The sequence below is a fragment of the Stomoxys calcitrans genome, chromosome 5 (genome assembly GCF_963082655.1).
Source record: "Stomoxys calcitrans chromosome 5, idStoCalc2.1, whole genome shotgun sequence".
In the NCBI taxonomy this organism is placed as follows: domain Eukaryota; kingdom Metazoa; phylum Arthropoda; class Insecta; order Diptera; family Muscidae; genus Stomoxys; species Stomoxys calcitrans.
The window spans coordinates 27,403,825-27,429,807 of NC_081556.1; the positions used below are offsets into that span (position 1 = coordinate 27,403,825).

The following is a 25,983-nucleotide window of genomic DNA, read 5'->3' on the forward strand; positions in this document are numbered from 1 at the left end:
CCGATTCATTTGATTAAAACAAAATTACATTTGAAAAAGATTTAATTCAATCTTGTAGATAGATGTTTGATGTAAATAAAATTAAAAAATATTTATTTTATTATAAATCGGGTTTTCATTATTTACAATATCTCAATAGGCAAATAAAGGATAATGGATAGGAATTCCAATGCTATTGGACCTATATCAGGTTATGAATCGATAGGGGCCATACCTGGCTTGGATGTTGGGGACCATAGTAGATGCTATAGTGCAAAATTTCAATGAATTCGGATAAGAATTGTGTAAACCGATTCAGATCATACTAGACACTCAAGTTAAGGGTCATAGAAGTAGTAGTTGTGCGAAATTTCAGACAAATCAGGCAAGAATAGCGTCCTCTACGGGATCAAGAAGTATAATCAGGAGATCAGTTTCAGGATCGAAACCGCTCCAAGCCATACTTGGCACATGTGCTAGATGTTATAGAAAAAGTCAGTGTGCAAAATTTCAGCCCATTCTGATAAGAATTGATCAAGAATTATAATCGGGAGATCGGCTTATATGGAAGCTATATCAAGTTTTGGACCATACTTGGCACATCTGTTGAATATCAAAGAAATCGTCTTTCTAGGAGATCAAGAAGTATAATCGGAAGATCAGCTTATATGGGAACTATATCTTATTGTAGTATTTACCGATATGGCCTTTTTACAATTCCAACCGATCTACTCTAATAGGAAGTATTTGTGCAAAGTTTCAAGCGCGTAGTTAAACTCTTTCGAAAATTATTGTTTTAACTGTTTGCGCTCTTTTTTTGACCTTTAAAATCATCTCGGGATTTTTCGAACACCTTCCAACCCGATATCATTTTCAATGCTTTCTATTCAAAGAATAGCATAGCAAAGAACTTTAAAAAGTTGAGCTTGTGCGTGTTGTTGTTATTCAAACACTTTGACTGGCTAGTGTATCATGATTTCTGTTATGCCATGTAACTTCATCAGCACTTTTGTTATGATGTGTGTGCTGATGAAGTTACATGGCGTAACAGAAATCATGATACACTAGCCAGTCAAAGTGTTATGAATAACAACACACACGAAAGGGTTGGATCTGTAGACAAAGATGGGTTAGCAGAGGTACACCTCAAGTAGGTGTGCTGTCTCCTCTATTTAAGAATATAGTCATTGTCTCTATAAGAAAAAAGTGTAAAAATGGTTGCGTATGCTGATGACGTGGCTATTTCGGTTAGGGAAAAGTTTCCAAGCACTCTTAGAGATATACTTCAGGAAGCTCTACGTGCGACAACGAAGTTGGCTACCGAAAGTGGTCTAGGCGTAAAAACGTGCAAGGCAGAAGTAATTCTTTTCAGTAGGAGATACAGGTTACCCACAGTGGCACCTGTCACCTTGGGAGGAGAGAATGTTCTATTTATTGGATGAGCAAAATACCTAGGTGTTTTGCTGGACAGGATGTTGAACTTCAAATCCAACATTTTGCAAAGGACAATAAGGCAACTCTTGCCATATACACCTGCAAGAGAGCCATTGGCAAAAGTTGGGGGTTCAGACCGCGCGTCATGCACTGGGTGTATACGGCAGTCGTCAGACCTATAATGATATACGATGTTGTGGTCTGGTAGACAGCACTTCAAAGGTCCACATACTGTTTAATATTCAGCCGAATCTTAAGGTTTGGCTTGTTTGTGCATCACAGCCACAATGAGGACGATACCATCAGATTTTAATGCTACACTCAATGCCTCTGAACACCGTGGCTAGACAAATTGTTGCAACCACTGCCGTGAGGCTAAGGGAGCTTTCTCTTTGGTCATGTGGCGGCTACGGACACTGTATTAACCTTGATACAATGTTCGATGTTCCAGGCAGTGTGGATAACTCCCTGCCAATAGGACATAATATCATAACGATGATTGCCATAAAAATCTTCTCTGTCAGCCAGGTAGCCATTAAATCTGTGGGGAATGTATTTCTGAATTCAAAAACCGCTCTCGACTGTCGCAGATTTTTCAACGACATGGCTGAACAGTTCAAAATTCACCTTTTTTAGGCGCTTTCACAGGTTGCGAATGGTGAAATGCTACGGAGTAGCTGCAATTGCAGTCGCGGACAATCAGCGGTAACGAGGGAGTCCTCAGAGGGAGGACGGGCGGCACCGGCACATGCTTAACTCGATATGGCAGGATGAGTTATTAGCGCCTTTATGCAACTAATGGCCACAGGGCGGATCGGAACGAGCTTGGTCCTCCATTGAGCTTGGCAGATTTTGGAAGATGAATGTGACTACTACAACAAAAACATCAACAATAGGTCGAATATTTTTACAACAGCATAGAAATATTGAGCTGAAATATTGCACAGATTCTTTGTCCACGGGCGTATTAATTTCGAAGATGGGCTATATCGGACTTTTTCCTGACATAGCTCCCATATAGACCGATTTGCCAATTTATTGTCTGATGCATATTACCCAATTTGGCTGATAGCGTCCTAATGAGTTGTGTTAACCCTATCGATATCCCTGCTGAATATGGTTTAAATTGGTCTGTATTTCGATATATGTAGCTGCCATATATATCGATCTCACGATTTGAAGTCCTAGGTCCAGTGCACTGTGAGTTGTGCTAGACTTCTTTATATCCGTGCCGTATATTCAAGGATGTTGAATTTGTAATCGAATTGTGAAGCAATGTGGTTAATATATATATCGGAATTGTTGGGTAGCCAAAATTCTATGCGGCCAAACTGAATACTTTTTTATACCCACGATCCACATTTGAATATAGTCCCCATATGAACCGATCCCCAGTTTTGAGTTCTTGAGAACCTAAAAAGCTCAATTTTCTTAAAATTTGGCATAAGGACCTGGGATCTGTCTTCAAAAACAGTGCCGAGTATGATCCGAATCGGTCTATACCATGATAAAGCCCCCATATTAAACGCTCCCCGGATTTGAATTCTTGAGCCATTAGAAGCCTAAGTTGACGTACAATTTGGCTAAAATTTGGCATAAGTACTTCCGATCGGACATCAGTACCGAGTATCATCCGAATCGGTCTGTAAACGGATATACACCCCATACAAACCGATCCCCGGATTTGACTTCTTGAGCAGCTATAATCCTCAGTTTTCCGATTTGGCTAAAACTTAGGACAAGATCTTCCGTTAAGACTCCCAATATCGTTGTCGAGTATGATCCGAATCGGTCAATAAACAGGTATATCTCCCATATTCCCGGATTTGACTTCTTGAGCCCCAATGTTCATCTAATTTGGCCAACATTTGGCACGAAGACTTCTGCTACGAGTTACATCGTCAGTGTCAAGTATGATCCGAATCTTATATAGGCCCCATATAATCTTCGAATTTGATTTTATGAGCTCCTAGAGGTCTCACCTGATTTGGCTGAAGTGTGAGACAAAGAATTCTGCTATGACTTTCAGCGTACATGCTAAGTATGATCCGAATCTGTCAAAATTTCGTCATTTCGTTTGTAACACATTGAAATATTGATCTGAGACCCAACAAAGTAAACATATTCTTGATCGTCTAGACATTCCAAGTAGATTCAGCCATGTCCGTTCGTTTGTCTGCCAGTCTGTCCACAGTGCGCGAAGTGATTTGGCTGACCAGCCAAACCAAGTATGGCCCCAATCGTTTCATAACTTGGTATAGCGCCAATAGCACAACATTCCGAACTTATCACGCTTTTACTTGTTTTTTCTTTGATTCTATGCCCCTTCTGCGTTGTCAGTTGAACTGTCCATTTTGCGTTTCGGTAATTACTTTACAAAATCAATGAGCTGATAAAAAAATAGATAAATATTTGTAATGCTTAACTCAGCAAACATGACTCGTGCGACCATCAATGAAAATAAATGTTAAACAAGTAAGAGCGTCCAAGGTCGGACAAAGTCGATCATGTGATACCCTATACCAGAGTGGATATTAATTTAAAATAGATTGATAGAAGTAGGGGAAAAATATAATGGAACAAGTTGGTGAAATATAATGTGGTTTGTTTATCTGAACCGGCTTTCAGTCTTCCAGGCAGTAAGATGCTTTCTGGGACTTATATTTTCACCGATTTTAAACATCGTGGAAGGTAAGGCTTTCTTCTATTTTACTGCGCTAAGGAGAGTTACACACACACACACTTGCCCAATATTATAAGTTCTTTGCTATGCTATTCTTTGAATAAAAAGCACTGAACATGATCTCGAGCCTGAATAAGTTTTGTCGCTATAAATTAAAATCGGGCGATATGATACTTATGTGGAACTATATTTGATTCTGAAGTGATTTCTGTGAATTCCAAGGTGTCTATGGGGCCTCTCCAACCCCAAACCCCTTAAGCGGGCATGCATGTCCAACGTCACAAAATGGGTATCAAATGAAAGGTCTTTGGGTGTTGACTACGAATCTGGTATACATACAGGGTGGCTGATGAATATTGCTACAATGATGAATATTGCTACATTTTTTTTTCGGTGTATGGAATACATTTTTCTTTTATTCATGTTAAATTAAATTATTAAATTAATTATTAAATTATTATTAATTAAATTAATTAATTAATTAATTAAATTAATTATTAAATTATTATTATTAAATAGAAAAAAAGTTATTACATTTTTTTTTGGTAGCGGCTTTCATCAGCCACCCTGTACATATTTGGGATAGAGTCTGGGGCCGGTCCACCCACTAAATACCCATCAATACGACGAGTAGTAAGAGCGGGATAACATGTGAATTAAAAGAAAGGTCTATGTCGGTAGAGTTCGAACATTATAGGACCAAACTAAATCGAGCTCTAGAACGTTGCTGATATTATTTCAGGGTCCAACCTAAACTTTCTTCAAACCGGTCATGTCTATCTACTATGGCAACAGGGGCCTCAAATAATAGGTATTTGATAATAGAAAACGAATTTGATAGCCAATTTTGAGGCCAAGTGTTTGAGGGTCATCTCACACCATAAACTCCCCCTAAACCAATGGCTATTGGTGCAAAAATAAAAGAACTTTGAGAGTAGAGCACGATGCTGATATTTTTCAGGGCTATGTTCGTGGGTGGTACATAATCCACAAATATGTCCCCCATAAAGTGGACATATTTGTGGATTATGACAAAAAGGGGCTCAAGTCTGGTATCTGTTTTTTGGCCAAGTGTTTCAGGGACGCCTCACCTAAACTCCCCCCAAACCACACATAAACGACTTTAGCAATATGTAGCTCAAATGTGATTTTTGGGAGTAGAGTAGGAATCTGATATACACTTTCCACTTTCGTGGCAAAGGATTTGGCTACTCCAATCCACCACAAAAACCAAGATAATGAAGTAGATCTTACATTCAAACAATAAAGGGCGGACTCTCCACTTACCTTATTTTCAAAAACTCCAGATCACGGAGACGGATGGGGCGATTTAAGCTAAACTTAGTTTGTTTCTAATAACTCAAAAACAGACAGTTGGTGTCCTTATTTAGGGTGGGTAAGCTAGGGGGGCTACGCCACCTACGAAGCCTGCTATACAAATACAAAGCAATAATGACAATATGGGGCTTAAATGAAAGGTATTTGAGACTAGAGAACGAATCTAATATATGAAAGTCCTCCTCACCCCCAATTATACTCCCATACCGGACTTATTTACCGATCATAGCAATATAGTGCTCAAATGAAAGGTATTTGGGATATGATATGATATCCATATTTGGGCGAAATATCTGAAAGGCCGTACCAGTACCCCCAAACAGGACTTTCCTGATCGTGCCAGTATAGGGCTCACAAACAGACGAGAATCATAGGTCGGAAATGGTGAATGAAACCACATAATTGCCATGAATCATTCATTATCTGACTCATTACAAAAACTATTAAAAGCAATGAATGGGGGTGACACAAAACTGAGCAGCCAATGTTTTAGACAGACAAAAAGTTCTATAACCCAGCAAAAACTTGGTAAATAAATGTCATTATTTTTGGCATGTAAAATAATGGATAACTCATTTTCCTTAGATTTACTAGCTGCTAAAATATAACGAGTTATCAACAGGAATACCATTCGTGTTACCGGTAGTACAAATGTCATTACATACAACATTCGATGAAGTTCAAGAAGAAGCACTTATTTGTAATAATAGAAAAAAATCATTATTATAAACTTGGTATAGATAAAAATGCCATTAAGAAACTGCGGGCAAAATTATCTCATACCAATGAGTGCTGTCCGTAATAACGTTAAGCTCAATAATATGGGACCTCTATTTTATTGGCGAGTCCGAATGGCTTACCTCAAAGCGACGCCACTTTGTAGCACTAGGAAGGAAATACTGTGGCGTTATTAATATAAAAAAATATTTTTAATTTTTTCTACCTCCACACAAATCCGTTGATTGGTCCGCATGCTGTGAGCGTATTTTTAAAGAAATAAAAAATTGGAAAATCATTTTGCTGGTCCGAGATTCGAACTCGGGACCATTGTATTGTAAATTTTCTGCTGTACCCACAAAACTTATTATTCAATCAATAGTAAAGTGGATGAATGCGTAGAGCGTCTGCTTTGAAAACGGAAGGTTCTTGGTTCAACTCTCGGCTGCCATGAAGATAAAGTTTAGATTTCATTATAATTTGAATTATTCATATAAAATTTGTCTTCTTCAAAGAAACTGAGCATTGAGAACGTAGTGCTGGGGTAAGGAGCGAACATGTTTGAGTCTTAGTAGTTATTTTTAAGCAACTTTCAACTAAGATAATATGTCTATATTTTTTGACAACTTGTATGCTTAGGTATAAGTACTTGTGCGGAAGGGCTTTCCTCCTAGGACATCGCGATGTAAAAGTAATTAGAAACGATGCCTCAAAATATGTAGTTATTCGTTTTTGAATGAGCATACCTTTCTGGTTATTTGGTAATGAGAGTTTTTGCTGGGTAAGGTTTCCATGAATCATGGATGGCGCAAAAGCAAATGCAGTCTAGGGAAACGCTCAAAATTCATCTAATGTGTTTCACTTATACGTAATTTTCGGTTTAGCGTGGTTCGGATAAGTGAAATTCATTTCAAGTTAAGCGACAAGAAAGCGAACTTTTACCTAAACGTACTATTTTTCAACTCAAAACTCGTATTAATCATGTATGAAAAAACTGCAGTTTTAGTTCAATATTCAGTGGAAATCTTTAAAAGTTAAAGAAAATTATAATCGAAATGACGATATATGTTTTTGTATATTATGATGTAGACGAAAACTATTTCAAACACAGATAGTGCCCCAAAGTTTAATCGCTTTTCACTTATGCGATTTAAGTTTCACATAAAAACGAAATTTGGGTTATAAAAAATTTTTCAGATAAGAGGTATACTTTGTTAAATGATATTTTACTTCTGCAGCAGTACGACTCACCAAAGAGGAGTCGAACTGCTGCTATAAAAAGGAGTTACCTTATCACTGAGCTTTAAATTTGAATCGGACATCACTTATTGATATGTGAAAAGTTTACCCCTGCTTTAAATAGAATGTTTATGGGTAAATTTGCATTTTGATATTTTACTTGAACGATTTCATTCGTATTGAACAAAAAAAATTTATGATTTTTCCCATAAAGTTTCACTTAAGCGGAGATTTTTACTAAAGCGTATTACAATTATGCGTATAGTCTAATTTGCATTAAACTCTAGTGAATTTGGTTAGTCACATTGGCTTTTGAAGCGTCTCCAGCCAAAACACAATTTTGTGCATGATCATTTACCCTTAATGGTCATTCTTTTTTAAGTCCAGAACAAAAATATAGATAATTTTTCTCAAGTATGTTTTATGTATGTCGGCTTTTATTTCACCTCGTTTGTTTATCCATTTCCCTACAAATGTTATTAGATGCTACATTTTAGACCACCCTGTTTTAGAAATAGATAAAAATGTTGATATTGCACTCAAGCAAATCAGAAAATCGCATAATGTTTGGCCTTATCTATAAAAAAACTATTCAAAATGAAATCCCTCCCATTCTTGTTAAAAATACAAATAATAAATATTTATTCTGAAAATTCGTCACACTGCGAAGAAGTAACTCATCACGAAAACATAGTCAGTAATTGGTACGAAAAATCTCTACAAAGAAAATGAATATCAGACCCTTGTCAGAAGCCTTGCAGAAAGTCGCTATAGAAGAACTAAATGAAGATCCTAAACGAATACAGGATGATTTGAATAACTTTAAGGAATGGATAAAAGAACAGCCTCATTTGAGAGCTCGCATGGACGATCAATTTCTCATAGCTTTCCTTCGTGGTTGTAAATACAGTTTGGAAAAGGCCAAAACCAAATTGGATAATTTCTATACGTTTAAGGAAAAGTATCCCGAATTGTTGAAGCGTCCCAATTTGGAGGATCCAAAGGTGCGAGAATTACTGAGACTAGGGTAAGTATGGAAATTAAAGACCAAAGTGAATAATTAAGAAGTAAAAGTGTGCTAAGTTTGGCCGGGCCGAATCTTGGGAACCCATTACCATGGATTCTGCTAAAAATTTGTACAAACTAAATTTAGTTGAAGAGTATAATTTTATTATACATACCCAAACTTCTGTCAAATCAGAAGGAACCCAAACAAGTACAACCGTTAGACCGGTTTATATGGGAGCTATATCAGGTCATATACTGATTTGGACTGTACTTGGCACAGTTAGTCATAACAGAACACAATGTCCAAAATTTCAGCCAAATCGGACAAAAATTGCAGCTTCTAGGGGCTCAAGAAATCAGATCTGGATATTGGTTTATATGGGAGCAATATCAGGTTGTAGACCGATTCGAACCGTACTGAGCACAGTTATTGAAAGTCATAACAGAACACCGCATGCAAAATTTTGACCAAATCCAACAAAAATTGCTGCTTCTGGGGGCTCAAGAACTCAAATCGGGAGATCGGATTATATGGGAGCTATATCAGGTTATAAACCGATTTGTGCCGTACTGAGTACAGTTGTTGGAAGTCTTAACAGAACACTACGTGCCAAATTTCAGGTAAATCGCACAAAAATTGCGGTTTTCAGGGGTCAAATGCGGAGATCAGTTTACATGGAAGCTATAACAGGTTATAGACCGATTTAAACCGTGCTGGGCCCAGTTGTTGGAAGTCAAAGTAGAACACCGCATGCAAAATTTCAGCCAAATCGGACAAAAATAGCGGCTTGTAAGGACTCAAGAAGTCAAATCGGTTTATATGGGAGTTATACCAGGTTATAGACCGATTTGGATCATACTTGGCACAGTTGTTGGAAGTTTTAACAGAACACCGCTCTCAAAATTTTAGCCAAATCGAATAGAAATTGCGGCTTGTAAGGTTTCAAGAAGTCAAATCGGCAGATCGGTTTATATGGGAGCTATATCTAAATCTGAACCCATATGGCCCAATTGCAATCCTCAACAACCTACATCAATAGTTAGTATCTGTGCAAAATTTCAGGCGGCAAGATTTACGCGTTCGACCGCTAACGTGATTTCGACAGACGGAAGGACATGGCAAGTTCGACTTAGAATGTCGAGACGATCAAGAATATCTATTAATGGTGTCTTAGATCAATATTTCGAGGTGTTATAAACGGAATGACTTAATGAATATACCAACTATCCTATGGTGGTGAGTATAAAAAATGATAATTGGGCGATATATTAAAAATTTTATCGGACGTATGGAAAATTAACCGGATGGGGAGGGGAGAACGAAATTCCAAAAGACAAAGTTGAAAAAGACATTTCGAAAGTAAGTGTCAGGAATTAAAGCGCACAAGATTGAGGAGCTTGGAAATTTGTTTTAAATTTGTTTGATGAATTAAACGGTCCTTAGCAGCCAACTTAGGAAGTTTAGCATTGTCGAAATGATTAACCCACAACAGCTTGATAAATTGGTGGAAATTATAGTGACTTCTATATGTGTATTATTTTTCCTCCTCAGTGAGGTAATGTACAAATTGTATAGACGAATTGCAATTAAGTACCTACATGTCAACCTATGGCTCTGAATTCATGGGTTCGCATCCTGAAGATAACATCAAGAAAAATGTTTAAACCGTAGTTAACCTCTCACTTATGTTTGCGACGTTTGTGAGGTATTCAGCCGTGCAAAACTTGTTTACCTAGGGGAGACGCACTGCGGATCGTCCTTCGCCAATAAAAACAGGTCGGAGGCCACCGCGGCGCAGAGTTTAAAATGTCCTCCTGTGACGCCAAACGCCTGGGTTCAAATCCTGGAACATTAGAAAAAGTTTCAACACTGGTTATCTCCTTAGTAATGTGAGCTACATTTGTAAGGTATCCTGCCATGTTAAAACTTTTCTACCAAGTGGTGTCGCTATGCGGCACGCCGTTTGGACTCGGTAAAAAAGAGGAGTTCCTTTATCATTTAGCTTTAACTTTATTCGGACTGTACTCATTGATATGAAAAAGGTATCCCGTATTCCTTAATGTAGCGCCAGAAATTTCCCCCCTTGATATGAGATTACCACTCTTCATTATATAATTCTAATAATAATTTACATTATCTTTTATATTTTTTACTTGCCAGAATTATCTTATACCTGCCTGAACCTTTGACCGAGGCTGGACCACGCATTGTTTTGGTACGCAATGGAGCCTATGACCCTAGTAAATATTCCTTTGCTGAATTGGCCCAAATGCGTACTCTCATTCAAGATATTGTGCTAATGGAGGATGATGTAGCCGTTGTTGCAGGCATAATATTCGTTCTGGATTTTAGTGAAGTTGGCATGTCCCACTTGTTTCAAATCAATCCGGGTGTTATGAGAAAGGTTTCTCAATACACGGAAAAAGCATTGCCACTGCGTGTAAAAGCTTCTCATTTCATTGATACGCCCTTAGTCTTTGAACCTGTTTTCAATTGGGTTAAGCCCTTGATGCCACAGAAGATGCAAGGAAGGGTAACATGATCTATTTAGGAAAAGGAAATTATATAATTGACTCTGTTTAATATTTTAGCTCTATGTGCATGGATCCAAACGAGAAGAACTTTTTAAAATTATTCCTAAGAAACTGTTACCCAAAGATTATGGCGGCGAAAATTTGAGCATTCAAGAGTTAATCGATATGTGGGAACAAAAAGTCCTATCTTATGCTGATTTCTTTAAAGATGATGACAAATATGGTGTGGATGAGTCGTTGAGAGTTCAACAGAAGGCAACCAACTCTACAGAGTCTACCGCAGGCTTGGTTGGTTCATTTAGAAAACTTGTAGTGGATTAAAACATTAATATATTATTAGAGAAGGTATATAAATTATTTTTAATTGTTGACAATAAATATTTTAAAAGTTCATACAATCGGATATTGTCCGGCTGTAGACCATAGGGTAATCTGTTTCTATTACAAATAGAAAAAAAAACCCTTGTTTCTTAAAGATAGGCAGAAAAATGTGTTTTTATACCCACCACCATAGGATAGGGGTATGCGAATCTAGTCATTCCGTTTGTAACACCTCGAAATATTCGTCTAAGAACTCATAAACTACATATGTTTTTGATCGAGTCGAGTCATTCTGAGTCAATCTAGCCATGTTCGTACGTCCGTCCGTCTGTCGAAATCACGATAGCGATCGAACGCGTAAAGCTAGCCTCTTGAAATTTTGCACATATGCTTAATATTGATGTAAGTCGTTGGGGATTGCAAATGGGCCATATCGGTTCGCATTTAGATATAGCTCCCATATACACCCATTGCCAGATTTGACTTCTTCAGCCCTTAGAAGCCTAAATTTTCATCCGATTTGGCTGACATTTTGCAGTGTCCTGCTATGACTTCCAACAACTGTGCCTAGTACGGTCCAAATAGGACTATAACCTGATACAGCTCCCATAAAAACTTATCTCCTGATTAGATTTCTTGAGCCCTTGCAAGCCGCTATTTTTGTCCGGTCCAAATCGGTCTATAACCTGATACAGCTCCCATATAAACCGATCTACCGATTTGACTTCTTGAGCCCTTACGAGCCGCAGATTTTGTCCGATTTGGCTGAAATTTTGTATGTGGTGTTCCGTTATGACTTCCAACAACTGTGCCAAGTACGAACCGACTCGGTCTATAACCTGATATAGCTCCCATATAAACCGATCTACCGATTTGACTTCTTGAGCCCTGACAAGCCGCAGATTTTGACCGATTTGACTGAAATTTGGCATGTGGGTTTCCGTTATGACTTCCAACAACTGTGCAATGGATGAAATTCAGAATTTTTCGATGCAGTCACGAATTAAGTCCCATTTTCCTTTAGGACGCATAGTTTAGGAGATACAGCCATTTTAAGTTTTCCAAGTAAAATTTCGATTTTTAATGCAAATTTTAATCTCAAATTCGTAATCTACTCCCTAATACCTGTCATTTAAGTCCCATATAGCATTGGTCGGCTAATATGCCCATTTGGCGGTATTTGGGGGTGGGCGATGTCCCATTACTTGGACTTAATGTTTTATATCATTTTTTGTAATCTAATGCCTAATACTTTTCATTTGAGTCCCATATTGACATGAACTTCGAATATATCTATTTAAAGGAGTTTTGGGGTTGAGGGAACCCGCTAGGTACTTGGACCCAAATTATAATACCATATTCGTTTTCTGGTCTCCAATACCATTCATTTGATACCCTTATTATGCCCATCGGACCACTTTCAGATATGTTTGGCGTTAAGGGGGGTAAGGGGGAGCGTCCGCTCCACCCGATATCTAAAAATGTTATATAGCCTATGTTTCCTTTCAGACAAACGTTCACAATGAAAATTTTAAGAACATCGGTTCAGCCGAATATCATATAGTCATAATGAGTGGCGTGACCCCCTATACTTCGATCCAATTTTTTATGCCAGATTCGAAATCTAGTCCCGAATACCTTTCATTTGGGTCCCATATTGATATTAACGTCCAATATGTCTGTTTGGGGGAGTTTTAGGGTTGGGGCGGCCCGATGGATACTTAGACTCAAATTTTAATACCATATTCGTATTCTACTCTGCAATACCTTTCATTTGATAGCTATATTGTTCGAATTTGATTTTGGGTTGTGTTATTGGCATCCCCCTTCCGACACCGAAAAATTATATCGCCTATGTTTCTTTCCAGACCAACCTACAGAATATGCGAAAATTTCGAGAAAATCAGTTCTGCCGTTTTTCAGTCTTTAGGGAACAAACAAACCGAGTCCCATATATTCGTGATTGCCTAATGTGACCATTTTGGGCGTTTTTATGGGGGTGGGGTGACCCCCTATACTTCGACAAGAATTTGTATGCCAGATTCGTTATCTTTTTTTTTTGAGTGGTGTTTTTGGGGTACTGATTTTGGGTTGTGTTATTGGCTTAAGGGGGTGGGTCCATCCCCTTCAGATACCAAAAATTTATAAAGCCTATGTTTCCTTCCAGACCAACCTACACAGTATACGAAAATTTCGAGAAAATCTGGTTTGCCGTTTTTCAGTCTATACGGAACAAACAAACCGAGTCCCATATATCCGTGATTGGCTAATGTGACCATTTTGAGCGTTTTTGTGGGGGTGGGGTGACCCCCTATAGTTCGACATGCATTTGTATGCCGGATTCGTTATCTACTCCCGCATACTTTTCATTTGATACCCATATTGTCCTTATCGGTCCACTTTTGGTTTTGAGTGGTGTTTTTGGGGTAACGGTGGAGGGTCCGCCCCCTTCCGTTATCAATAAATTATAAAGCCTATTACTACTTCCTAACCATATTCGTAATCTACTCCCGAATACCTTTCATTTGAGCCCCATATTGTCATGATCGTCAAAAAAACCTATTTTAAGGGGTTTTTTTGGGGCTGGAGCTGCCCCCTAGGTACTTGGACCCAACTTTTATTATGAAATTTGTATTCTACTTTTGAATAACTTTCATTTGAATCCATTATTGTCCCGTTCGTTCCACTTTTATTTTTGGGTAGTACTTTTGGGGTAAGGGGGAGGGTCCGCCCCCTCCCGATAACAAAAAATTATAAAATCTGTTTTCTTCCAGTTTGGCCTGGAAAATCTGTGAAAATTTCAAGGTAATCGGTATTGCGATGTGTTGCAAATGGAATGACAAAATTAATACACTTCCATCCTTCGGTAGTTGGTATGATTAACAATATGCAATAATTCAGGATTCAAATCGTAGGAGCACAAAACGGGAATCGATGTGGCGCATTTGCATTTCTCAACAACCTACGTCAAAGAGAACAATTTCAAGCAGATTGCTTCATTCGTTCCAACTGATTTGCATAGAGAGACGGACGGACAGACATTGCTAGATTGACTTAGTATTACAAGACTTTAGAGGGTTACAGATCGATATCTTGAAGTGTTATAAGCTCCATGGCTAGATTTCTACATCCCCCGTTCCCTATTCAAATTCCCATATAGGTTGTATTACCACAACGATTTTTAAACTTTTTTGAGTTTCCCCACTGTGCTTTTTACAAAGTCTAACAAAATTTCATGACATACCACAACAATGATAATCACATTTTGTTGTTATCGACAAAATAGGGAATCGTAAGCAAGCAACAAGCAAATGAACGACCTTAAACAATTATCGGACATGTTATCTTAAAGAAAAATGCATGCCGCATGCAGGGAGCACTAGCCCATAATAAGGGATAGTTGTTGTTACAAATGTGTTAAAAGCTAAAATTGGATTTGTATTGGGTTAACCATTCTTATCAAAACTTTTAATTGGTCGATTTTGATAACTGCGATTAGAACGTTTTTACTTTTTATTCAGCATTGGAAAATTTTAGTTTTTTGGCCATTAATATTGAGGCAGCTCTTAGGTAAACATGGCCCAGATAAGACCGCTGAATGAGGAACTACAAAAGGCCGCCAAGGAATTTTTGGGTGAAGTGCCGTCTCGCATCTCTGAGGACTTGGCTAACCTAAAGGAATGGATTGCCCAGCAACCTCATTTGAGAGCCAATACAGATGATCAATTTCTAGTGGCTTTTTTACGTGGTTGCAAATATAGTTTGGAAAAGGCCAAATCAAAGATTGATAAGTTTTTTACACTGAAAGGCAAGTTCCCTGAGTTGTTTGGCATAACGGATGTTAACGATGAAAGATTTAGAGAAATTTTGAAACTAGGGTAAGTGGAAAACCCGTGCTATATAGTAAAAGCAAACATAAGAAAGTGTTTTTTCTCCCTGTCAGCATGTGGTTGTATTTACCTACCCCCCTTCATGAAAATGGACCACGCATCTGCTTTATGCGCACCAGTCTGTATCCTGCCGACAAATACACCATGGAGGAGGTGATGTCAGTTTCAAATGTATTGCAAGAAATTTGCCTGCTCGACGATGACTATGCCAATGTCAATGGCATTGTGTTTATAGGAGACTTCTCAAAGGCCTCCATGGCCCATATGTTCCAGTGGACACCTTCGTTGATGAAAAAGGCCACAGTTTTTTCAGAGCAAGCCATACCCATGCGTTTAAAAGCCAGTCATTTTATAAAGACTCCTAGTGGATTTGAGCCAATTTTTAATATGATTAAGCCAATGCTATCAGCCAAGAATCAAAGTAGAGTAAGTGCTAATTATATGTTATCTATGATTGTTCATGATGCATAACAACCGATTTTCTAATCTTTGCTTTTTGTTGTAGTTATTCGTTCATGGCAACAAATTGGATTCATTGGCCAAAGAGATACCCCTGAAATATTTGCCCAAAGAATATGGTGGCGAAAATGGTTCCTTCGATGAAGTTATTCAGGAGTGGGAAAAGAAAATGGATCAATACAGCGAGTACTTTAAGAAAAATGCTGCCTTTGGCACCGATGAGAAATTGCGTCCCGGCAAGGCTATTGATTTTGACAGCATGTTTGGAATAGAGGGCTCATTCCGTAAATTGGCTGTGGATTAAATGTAAATGTAAGGAATTTAATAAAGACTGTATATCAGTGATGTGCACACTAACACTGTTGAATAGACCAAACTGTGTTTGTATGAGTATCCTCAAATATCAAGTAAATCAATAAATAGTATTTCCTATGCCCGCTGTAATAGGAGGTAACGATCATCGTCAAGCTCCTATAGAAAAGCACATTCCGATCCATAGGACCGATCGTCGTGGGAATATGACGCGCCTGGTAGCTCTCTCGATACCGAGAGCGGACTAATACCCGATGTACAGATGTGGAGAAATATGAAGCACGGCGATGTTAACTATAACTTCACGCAGATGTTGACAGGCCATGGTTACTTTAGGAAATACCTGCATAGAATGGGCAAATGCTCCTTTAGCAGGTGCATTTATGAGGAGCCAGAAGTTTTAGACGGTGTGAAACACATTCTTCTACTGCGAACGTTGGGTTGAAAGACCCAGGGAATTGGAAACAGCCATTGGTGACGTTTTGCCTGGGACAATAGTCCAGAGGTTGCTGAAAGTTTCGAGGGGACTCTCACCATAAAGTTGCTGACTATTTCAAAGTTGTGGTTCCAAACTTTCTCCATTTTCTTTATATGCTCGGTTGTACAAGGTGTTTTGGGCGTTGAAACCATCCATTTCGTCTTATCTCCATTTACTGCCAGACACATTTTCACTGACTCTCTTTCGATTCTTTCAAAGGCGGCAGCTACTACTTCCGGTGACCGACCTATGATGTCGATGTCGTCGCCATAGGAGAGTAGCATGTGTTCTCAAGTGATTAGTGTGCCATATCTGTTCACATTTGCATCTCGTATATGCTGTTTCCTTGTCTGAAACCTCGTTTGGTATTAAATGGTTCGCAGAGATTCTTTCCTATTCTTACTGAGAAACGCGTATCAGCAAGTGTCATCCTGCAGAGTCTTATTAATTTTGCAGGGATACCAAACTCAGACATGGCTTGAAATAACTTTGAACGTATAGGGGTATCGAAAGCAGCTTTGTAGTCAACAAACAGATGGTAAGTGTTCGGGTCTCTTCCAGGATTTGGCCCATTGTGAATATCTGGTGTAAAGTGGATTTACCAGGTCTAAAGCCGCATTGATAGGGCCCAATTATCTCATTGACTTTAGGTTTTAATCGTTCACACAGTACGCTCGAGAGTATTTTTTATGCGATGGGGAGGAGTCTTATGCCTCTGTGGTTGGCACATTCCGTCTTTTCTTCTTTCATGTGTACGGGACATAGTATTCTTAGGTTCCAATTATCGGGTATGTGTTTTTCTAGGCAAATTGCACGGACGAGCTGATGCATATGCTTTATCAGTGTGTCGCCACCGGCCTTAAATAGTTCAGCGGGTAACCCGTTGGCTCCTGCTGCCTTGTTGTTCTTCAGTCTGGTCACAACTACTTGGACCTAACTGGGAGGTAAACATTCTATACCATCATCAGGGAAAGGATCTGCGGTATCCTCTTCGCCGCCATCGTCGGACACTAGCAGTGGGGTAAAATGTTCTTTCCATGTCGTCGGCATGCTATCTGTGTCAGTTGATAGATTTCCTTCTTTGTCTCTGCAGGAGAATGTTCCTGCACCAAAGCCATCGGTTTGATGTTAAATTCTTTGACGGAATTTAAGAACTTCATTCTGACTCCTGTACATCTCAATTCGCTCACTACCACGTCTTTCCATTTCCCTTTTCTTTTTGCGGAATAGACGTTTCTCCTCTCTTCTTTCCTCCCGATACCACTCCTTCATCTTTCGCGTTGCTACTGATTGCAGGGTTGCTCTGTATGCCGCATTCTTGGCTTCAGTAGCATCTTGACACTTATGGTCGTACCATGGGTTTCTTGGGGGAGGCTTTTGGTAACCAAGTACTGATTTTGCGGCATTTTCCATGGAGTTGGCAATGGCTTACCACTGCGCCAACGGAACAAGGAGTGATTTCATCAAGCATTTTGGTTCAGTCGTGTGGAGTATGCCGCTGCCATCTGTTGTGTTTGGAGCTTTTCAATGTCCAGCTTCCGTGCAGTGTCAGATCGCACTTTCCTCATTATGTTCAAACGGATACGAGCCTTTGCTGCAACAAGGTAATGATCCCAATCCACATTCGCTCCCCAGATTGATCGTACATCTAACACGTTGGATGAATGCCTACCATCTATCACAACGATATCAATTTGGTTCCTCTTATTTTGATCGGGTGACAGCCATGTGGCTTTTCGAATATTTTTATATTGAAATCTTGTACTTCTAACTATCATGTTTTTGCCAAGGTGAAATCTATTAGCCTCAGTCTATTATCGGATGTTATCTCGTGGAGGTTAAACTTTCCGACTGTTGGGCCAAAGACACGTTCCTTTGCTATCTTCGCATTAAATTCTCCCAGAACGATTTTAATATCGTGGGCGAGGCAGCGGTCATATTCTCTCTCTAGGCGCTCGCAGAAAATATCCTTGGCCTGATCGTCCTTGTTTTCCGTCCGGGCATGGGCACAAATAAGGCTGATGTTGAAGAATTTTACTTTTATGCGGATTGTGGCTGGCCTCTCATTCACCGGAGTAAAGCTTGCGACAAGGCGTTTCAATCTCCTACTTTCCACAAATCCACAGCCAAATTCATGTGTTGAGTTATGGCAACTATAGTATAGTTCATCACCGTTTTGTGTGTTTGTGACGCCATTCCCGGTCCATCGCACTCCCTGTAAGGCGGTAATATCTGCCTTGTACTTCTCAAAAACATTGTGCGGACATTCCAGGTGCAGATCCGTAATTCATGGTCCTTTTTTCGTTTGCGTGGGTTGTCAACGTTAGGGGGGTCGGTATTTTACTATCCTTTTGTTTCACAGAGAGTTTTCTCATAGTGTTCCGGGGGCGTGTCACCGGCCTAGCAACCCGCATGGGTTTTGTGGGATCGCAAATTTATCCCCCTATGTCGCGAGCCGCTTACTCTAAGATCCGACGTTCGCTTCCATCCGCCCATAACCTGGAAACAGAGCTGATGTTGGCCAATGGATATTTGAAGGCGCCAATAACTCGCCTTTTCATCTCGAGTATCATTGGCACTAAGTATTTATTTAAGAGCCAGTACCACCTGACTTCTCACTGAGATTATCTTCCCGAAAAACGCTGACTGATCGCGGCCGCTTTTGCAGCTACTCCGCATAAAAACAAAGCTTTCCACTATCTGTGGTATGGTCGTGATAACGATGGACACTATGCAAGTCGGAGCTCAAAGTTTCAGCCTGTGTGGTGCTCATAGTTATCCCGTGTCGGCCGGGATAGACAAAATGCATCTGTGCAATATCACAAACAAAAAACACCGCCAGATTGAAGCCAATGGTGCATAGTTTGTAAAAACGCCATATGGATCCTAAAGTAGGTGTTCCAGCAAATTTTTGTTCGAAATTTTTTGAATTCTTCACAAATTTGTGTAAATTCATCATAGAAACTGTGTTGTAAACAAAGACTCAACGTTTTTCACAAAAGAAGTTTAATTGTTGAAAATTTCGTTCATGGCAACTGATTTCTTTTTGTGTGTAGTTACCAAACAATTTATAAGGGAGTGACCTATATTATTTTACCATTGATCTTAAATTATGAGAGCCTATAAAACAACCTACAAAAATTGCTAATTCATTTAGAATTGTATGATGAAATTCATCCACTCCACTAAACATTTTTAACTTGTATTGTAGACAAACATATAAATGTTTATTGTTCTCTACATATACCCATAGCTTAGTGATTACAAAAATTATTCGTTGTGAGTAGGAATACCCCAAAAATTTCTATACACATTTTCATGTTTTCACTGAGCGCAATATTTGGCGAAACAAAGACCATTTAATTTTTATTTCATAGATAAGGAATTGGGTATATATCTTTACTGCAACGGTCTCTCTCTCTCCCTTTCTCCAACTTTACTTCAAATACAATTGATTTGCGATAGATTTTCGTTAGTATTTCATTAAACATGGCCAATGTTAGACCTTTGAGTGAAGATTTACAAAAGGCGGCAGCCCAAATCGGTGAGACCCCAACGCGTTTAGCTGAAGATTTGGCCGCATTAAAGGAATGGATCAAACAACAACCTCATTTGCGGGCAAATACGGATGATCAGTTTTTGGCGGCATTTTTGCGAGGTTGCAAATACAGTTTGGAAAGGGCCAAAGGAAAAATTGACAAATTCTTTACGTTGCGAAGTAAGTATCCGGAAATTTTTGCTCCAAAGGATGTTGATGATCCTAAATTTCGAGAAATTAATCGTGCCGGGTAAGTAAAAGAGACTATACATAGCATTTTTACCTTAGGATAATTTTTCAGGGTCATCTCCCTGGCAATTGATTTCAAATAATTTCGTTTGGGTGTTATATTAACAAGAACAAATTTTGTTTCCGCTTGAAGGTTTTTTAGAACTTTTAGGTCGTTTGGGCGACTAGTGAGATGTATGTTTGTTAATTATTATGAAAATGTTTTGATTACTATACCACACAATCGTATGTCGAATGAAATATCTAGGGAGATATGTAAACTTGAACCGATTTTGTGTAATATTGTATAACAATTGGGCAATAAATGAATAGAAAGATTCTAAAAAGTTCATCTCCCACATGAAAGGTAAGGGGATCGAACCCCTGTAAGCTATTAAAAATTTACCCTAGATTCACCTAGACTATTTCAGGATGATAAATATAACTTATTTGTTAAATTTAATTTCAAATCCTAAACTGCATCATCATGATGAACAATAAGAAGAAGACTTAAAAAATTTCAGTAACATTTTTTAAAATGACAAAAATTGATATTTATAATATTCATATTTGTAAATTTCTTAAGGACAAAATTATAATGAAATTCTTGGTAAAAACAAACTTTTAAAGAAATTTTTTCTAAACAAATTTAAATGAAATTTTTCCAAAGACAAAATTTCAGCGTAATGTTATCTAATGACATAACTTCACACAACATTTTCATTATTTTTTTTCTAAAGACAAAATGTTTTTAAAAACTAATTGCAATAAAAATTTCTCTAAAGACTAAATTTTAATGAATTTTTTAAGGACAACATTTCAACGATATACTCTCTGAAGACAACTTAACCTCGAAATTATTTTTAAAATTAAAATTTCAAAAAATGTTGCATTGTGCTACACTACATTTTGCATTTTATTATGCTTATCTGTACCAAACAACATTTTCCTACAATTTTTTCTGCGTACAAGTTTCAATAAATATTTTTAAAGACATCATTTTAAACTATACCCTCGATTCCTACGCCCGAGAATTTATATTGGCATACCAATTTTTTTAAATATTTTGAATTTCAAAAGTATTTGTAAAAAAAAATCTTTTTTTTTCCTAAGCCCCTTCAACAACAAAATTATTTTCTTAATATTTTATGACCATTTAGCGAAAAAAGCTGGATTTAATGATTTTGAATTTAATGATTCGAATGGGATTCGACACTGCGTTCTAGCGGTCGAAGCTCTTAACACAACTTCCAAAAGACATTCGTAAAGACAACCACACTTTGTTTGAAGGATTAGATTCGGCCTATAAATAGTGTGTTGGCAATCAGTGCAAAATTCAGCTCTGACTTTAAGACTCAATGTCACTGCCAATGGATCAGTTCCAGCAAAAAATACTGATCACAATATTAAAAAAATTGAGGTATCTTTACCAATTTCACAGTAACAGAAGAATTTGGCCAATTTTCGATTTTGAAAAAATTTGCCGTGGGCTCCCCCCAAAATAAAATCCTGGCTACGTCCCTGGCTCCAATATAAACCGAATATACTTTTTAAGCCTATAGAGAACGCAATTCTTATCCGATTTGGCTGAAATACTGCACGAGGACATCTCCTATGACACCCAACAGATGTACCGAATATGGTTCCAATCGGTCTAAAACCTGATATAGCTCCCACATAAACCGATCTCCGGAATATACTTCTTGAGCCACTAGAGGGCGCAATTCTTATACGATTTGGCTAGAATTTTGTACGAGGACTTCTCCTATGACTTCCAACATATGTTCCAGGCATGGTTCTAATCGGTATAAAACCTGATATGCAAATTTGTCCATGAACATTAAATTAAGGAACTGGGGCAAACTTCTCACCAATCAATAAGTGCTGGCCGATTCAATTTTAAGCTCAATGATAAGGGACCTCTTTTTATAGCCGAGTCCGAACGGTGTGCCACAGAGCGACAAATCTTTGGGGAGAAGTTTTTACATGGCAAAGTACCTCACAAATGTCGCCAGCATTCGGAGGGGATACCCATCGCTGAAAAATTATCTGATGATCCTTCCAGGAATCGAACCCAGGTGTTCAACATCTTAGGCGCATAAGCTAACCGCCTCGCTACGGTGGCCTCCCTAAAACTTGATAGAGTTTCCATATAAACCGATCCCCCCAATATAAATACTTCTTGCGCCTTTAAACGGCGCAATTCTTATCCAAGCATATAAAAAATTCATAGGGATTTCTTGTTATAATCCTTTTTATACACACCACCATATGGATGGAAGTATACTAATCTAGTCATTGAAATATTGACATAGGACCCCTAAAGCATATATATTCTCGATCGTCTCGACATTTTGAGTCGATATAGCCATTTCCGTCCGTCCGTCTGCCGAAATTACGATAGCGGTTGAACTCGTAAAGGTAGCCGCTTGAAATTTTGCACAGATTATCGATGTACGTCGTTGGGGACTGCAAATGGGCCATATCTGTTTAAATTTGAATATCGCCCCCATATAAAGCGATCTCCGGATTTTACTTCATGAGCCCCTGGAAGCTGAAAGTGTTCTGTTATGACTATCAACAACTGTGCCAAGTACGGTCCAAATCGGTCAATAACCTGTTATACCTTCTAAATATACCGATCTCCAGATTTGACTTCTTGAGCCCTTGAAAGCCACAATTTTTTCCGGTTTATCTAAAATTTTGCAGAAAGTGTTCTGTTATGACTTCTAACAACTGTGTCAAGTACGGTCTATAACCTGATATACCTCGTATATAAACCGATCTCCTGATTTGACATCTTTAATTTTTTATCAGATTTGGCTGAAATTTTGGATATGAGGTTCCGTTATGACTTCCAATAACTATGTCTCGTACGGTTGGAATCGGTCTATAACCTGGTATAGCTCCTTTATAAAGCGATATCCCGATTTGACTTCTTGAGCCGCAATTTTTGGAGTTGCAATTGTTGTACGATTTGGCTGACATTTTGCATGTAGTGTTTTGTTATGACTTCCAACAAGTGTGCTAAGTACGGTCCAAATTGGTCTACAACCTGATATAGCTCCCATAGAAATCGATCTCCCGATTTGACTTATTCAGCCCCTGGAAGCCGCAATTTTTGTTCGATTTGGCTGAAATTTTACATGCGGTGCTCTGTTACGAACCTCCAATGATTGTGCTAAATATGGTCCAAATCAGTCTATAACCTGATATAGCTCCCATGTAAACCGATCTCTCGATCACCCTTGCTCGGTTCCTAGAGCTTTAAATTTTCCTAGTTTGACAGAAGTTTTGTATGAAGAATGAAATTATGATCTTCTTCTAATCAATTTATTTTGTAAAATTTCAATATATTTTGTAAAATTTCCATGGTGGGTTCCCAAGATTCGGCCCGGCCGGACCTAGCACACTTTTACTTATTGTTAATCGATATGAGTATTTCGACTAACGAAACTGGGTAGTACAGAGGAGATAGCGATATCGGTATCGGGATAATAACTTTTGCTTTGGGATGAAAAGAAAATAGGGTGCGAATATTAAAATTCCAAATTAATGTGATAATTTAAATCTCTCTCTCTTCTTTTACAGCATTTTCCTATATTTACCCACTCCTCTACATGATAATGGTCCACGAATTGCCCTTATGCGTTCCGGTGTATACCCTGCCGATAAATATACGGTGGAGGAAACACTGCAGGTTGCTCATGCCATGCAGGAAATACAATTTTACTACGATGATTATGCCATCATAAATGGCATAATATTTATAGGCGATTTCCAAAAGGCCACAATGTCGCATTTTGTTCAAATGACTCCATCCATAATGAAGAAAATGACAGTGTATGATGAAGAGGCTGTACCGCTAAGGCCAAAAGCGTCTCACTTCATAAACACCGTAAGAGGATTTGAGCCGATTTTCAATATGATCAAGCCCATGATGTCGCCCAAACAACAGAGCCGGGTAAGTTTTTTTTTATGTTATAGCGAAAAACTTTTATGGTTTTATATAAAACCCAAATTTATTTTTTAGCTATTTGTTCATGGCAGTAAAATGGAATTGCTTACCAAAGAAATCCCTTTAAAATATTTACCCAAAGAATATGGAGGCGAAAACGGCTCAATACCAGAAATTGTTGAGGAATGGGACAAAAAGTTTGACGAATATAGAGACTATTTCAAAAGGAGTGCAGCATATGGTACCGATGAGAAATTAAGACCTGGCAAAGCAATTGATTTTGATAGCTTATTGGGAATTGATGGCTCTTTCCGAAAATTAAATGTTGACTAATGTAATTTGGTGGTATTTGTTAAATGTTATTTATACAGAATAAGTTTTTGCTTGAGTTTGTTCACTTACCATTCTTAATATGAGACACAATCTTTATATGAGTTCCTTAGAAGTAGCACCTACAAAAATAAAGAAAAAATAATATTTATTATTAGCTAAAAACTAAAAAGGTCCCTAGAATGAAAATTGACATATGAGGAGAAATTGCACAGTGGGCCGCAGTTGTTAGTTTGGTGCGGTAAACTTAGATTCCACAAAAATTCCTTGTGGGCTCTAACCATAAATACCAGAAAAAGCAAGCTATGAACAGTGGGCCGGCAGACATGGGGCCCAGACGGGTTGGCCTAACCAGCTGCCGAAAATCCACTTATATATTCATGCTCATAGTCAATCAGCCCGTAGCTCTCCCCTTTGGGAGATTAATGAAAAATAGATGAAACGACCAGCCAATCCGGTAAATATCTTTTATTTTTTTATATGTTTGACTGTTTGTATGTATGTTCAGTAAAGACTCAAAAACGGCTAAACCGATGGTGCATAATGATACCGGGAGCGGACCCTCCCCCTTACCCTGGGAGATGAGAAGTGCGATTTTGTGTTGTTGTTGTAGCAGTTTATTGTGCTCTGTCTTTCGTCTGCTAGATTCTGTTGAGTGTCAAGACCCAGGAACTCTGCGGCTAAGATGGGGTGCGTCCACAGGGATCTGGATCTGAGTCGAGTGGGTCTGGCCGGGCAGTTAAACAGGTGACGTGTGTCGTGCGGTCCCTGGTTACAATCTAGACATTCATCTTGCACGTCAGCATCAATCCTTGCTCTGTGGGAATTGAGGCGGCTGCATCTGCCGGAACGTAATTGAGCCAGAACTACTCTGGTTTGCCGGGGGAGGTCGATTTCTTCGGGTGCAATGGGTGGCGGTAGTTCTCCAAGGACTACATTCACCCGGTAGTCAATTACCGCATCTGCTATTTTGTGTGCTCTCTTATAGTAACCTTAAAACGAAAATTTGGTATCCGAATTTCGGATGTGGTACCTAGGATGGGCCACCCCATCCCCAAAACCTACAATATATATATACACCAATCGCGACAATATGGGACTCAAATAAAAGATATTGTCGAGTAGAATTCGAATGGGATATCCAAATTTGGGACCAAGATTCTGGGGTATACACCTCCACAAACACCCCCCAAACAGGACTTATTTACTGACCATGGCAATATGGGGCTCAAGTAAAAGGTATTCGAGTGTAGTAAACGAATCTGATATCAAAATGTCGGACTAATTGTTTGGGGGCGGTCACTCTCCAAAAAAACCCCCAAAGAAAACAAATTTGCAACCATCGCAATATGGGCCTCAAATAAAAGGTCTTCCGGAGTAAGACCACCCAAATAGGACGTATTTGCTGACAATTGCAATATGGGATTCATATAAAAGGTATTTTAGAATAGAACTCCAATCTGATATATATTTTCAGGGCCAAGTCAATGAGTGGGCGCCCCATCCCCAAAAACACCACCCAAACCGGTCATGTTT

At 38.6% G+C, this 25,983-nt stretch overlaps 3 protein-coding genes across 3 annotated transcripts; all 3 read left to right on the forward strand.

The window, feature by feature from the left end:
- Nucleotides 1-8,061: 8,061 nt before the first annotated feature.
- Nucleotides 8,062-11,350, forward strand: LOC106085617 (alpha-tocopherol transfer protein-like). Its single transcript, XM_013249933.2, has 3 exons — nucleotides 8,062-8,417; nucleotides 10,560-10,932; nucleotides 10,991-11,350. Exons 1-3 carry the CDS (start codon nucleotides 8,119-8,121, stop codon nucleotides 11,252-11,254), a joined length of 936 nt encoding a protein of 311 aa, XP_013105387.2. The 5' UTR covers nucleotides 8,062-8,118; the 3' UTR covers nucleotides 11,255-11,350.
- Nucleotides 11,351-14,812: 3,462 nt separating this feature from the next.
- LOC106085619 (alpha-tocopherol transfer protein-like) lies at nucleotides 14,813-15,922 on the forward strand. Its single transcript, XM_013249936.2, has 3 exons — nucleotides 14,813-15,132; nucleotides 15,198-15,570; nucleotides 15,650-15,922. The coding sequence occupies exons 1-3, from the start codon at nucleotides 14,831-14,833 to the stop codon at nucleotides 15,905-15,907; spliced, it is 933 nt and encodes a 310-aa protein (XP_013105390.2). The 5' UTR covers nucleotides 14,813-14,830; the 3' UTR covers nucleotides 15,908-15,922.
- A 3,938-nt stretch (nucleotides 15,923-19,860) lies between these two features.
- LOC106085625 (alpha-tocopherol transfer protein-like) lies at nucleotides 19,861-24,561 on the forward strand. Its single transcript, XM_013249942.2, has 3 exons — nucleotides 19,861-20,181; nucleotides 23,751-24,123; nucleotides 24,193-24,561. The coding sequence occupies exons 1-3, from the start codon at nucleotides 19,883-19,885 to the stop codon at nucleotides 24,448-24,450; spliced, it is 930 nt and encodes a 309-aa protein (XP_013105396.1). The 5' UTR covers nucleotides 19,861-19,882; the 3' UTR covers nucleotides 24,451-24,561.
- The last annotated feature ends 1,422 nt before the right edge of the window (nucleotides 24,562-25,983 follow it).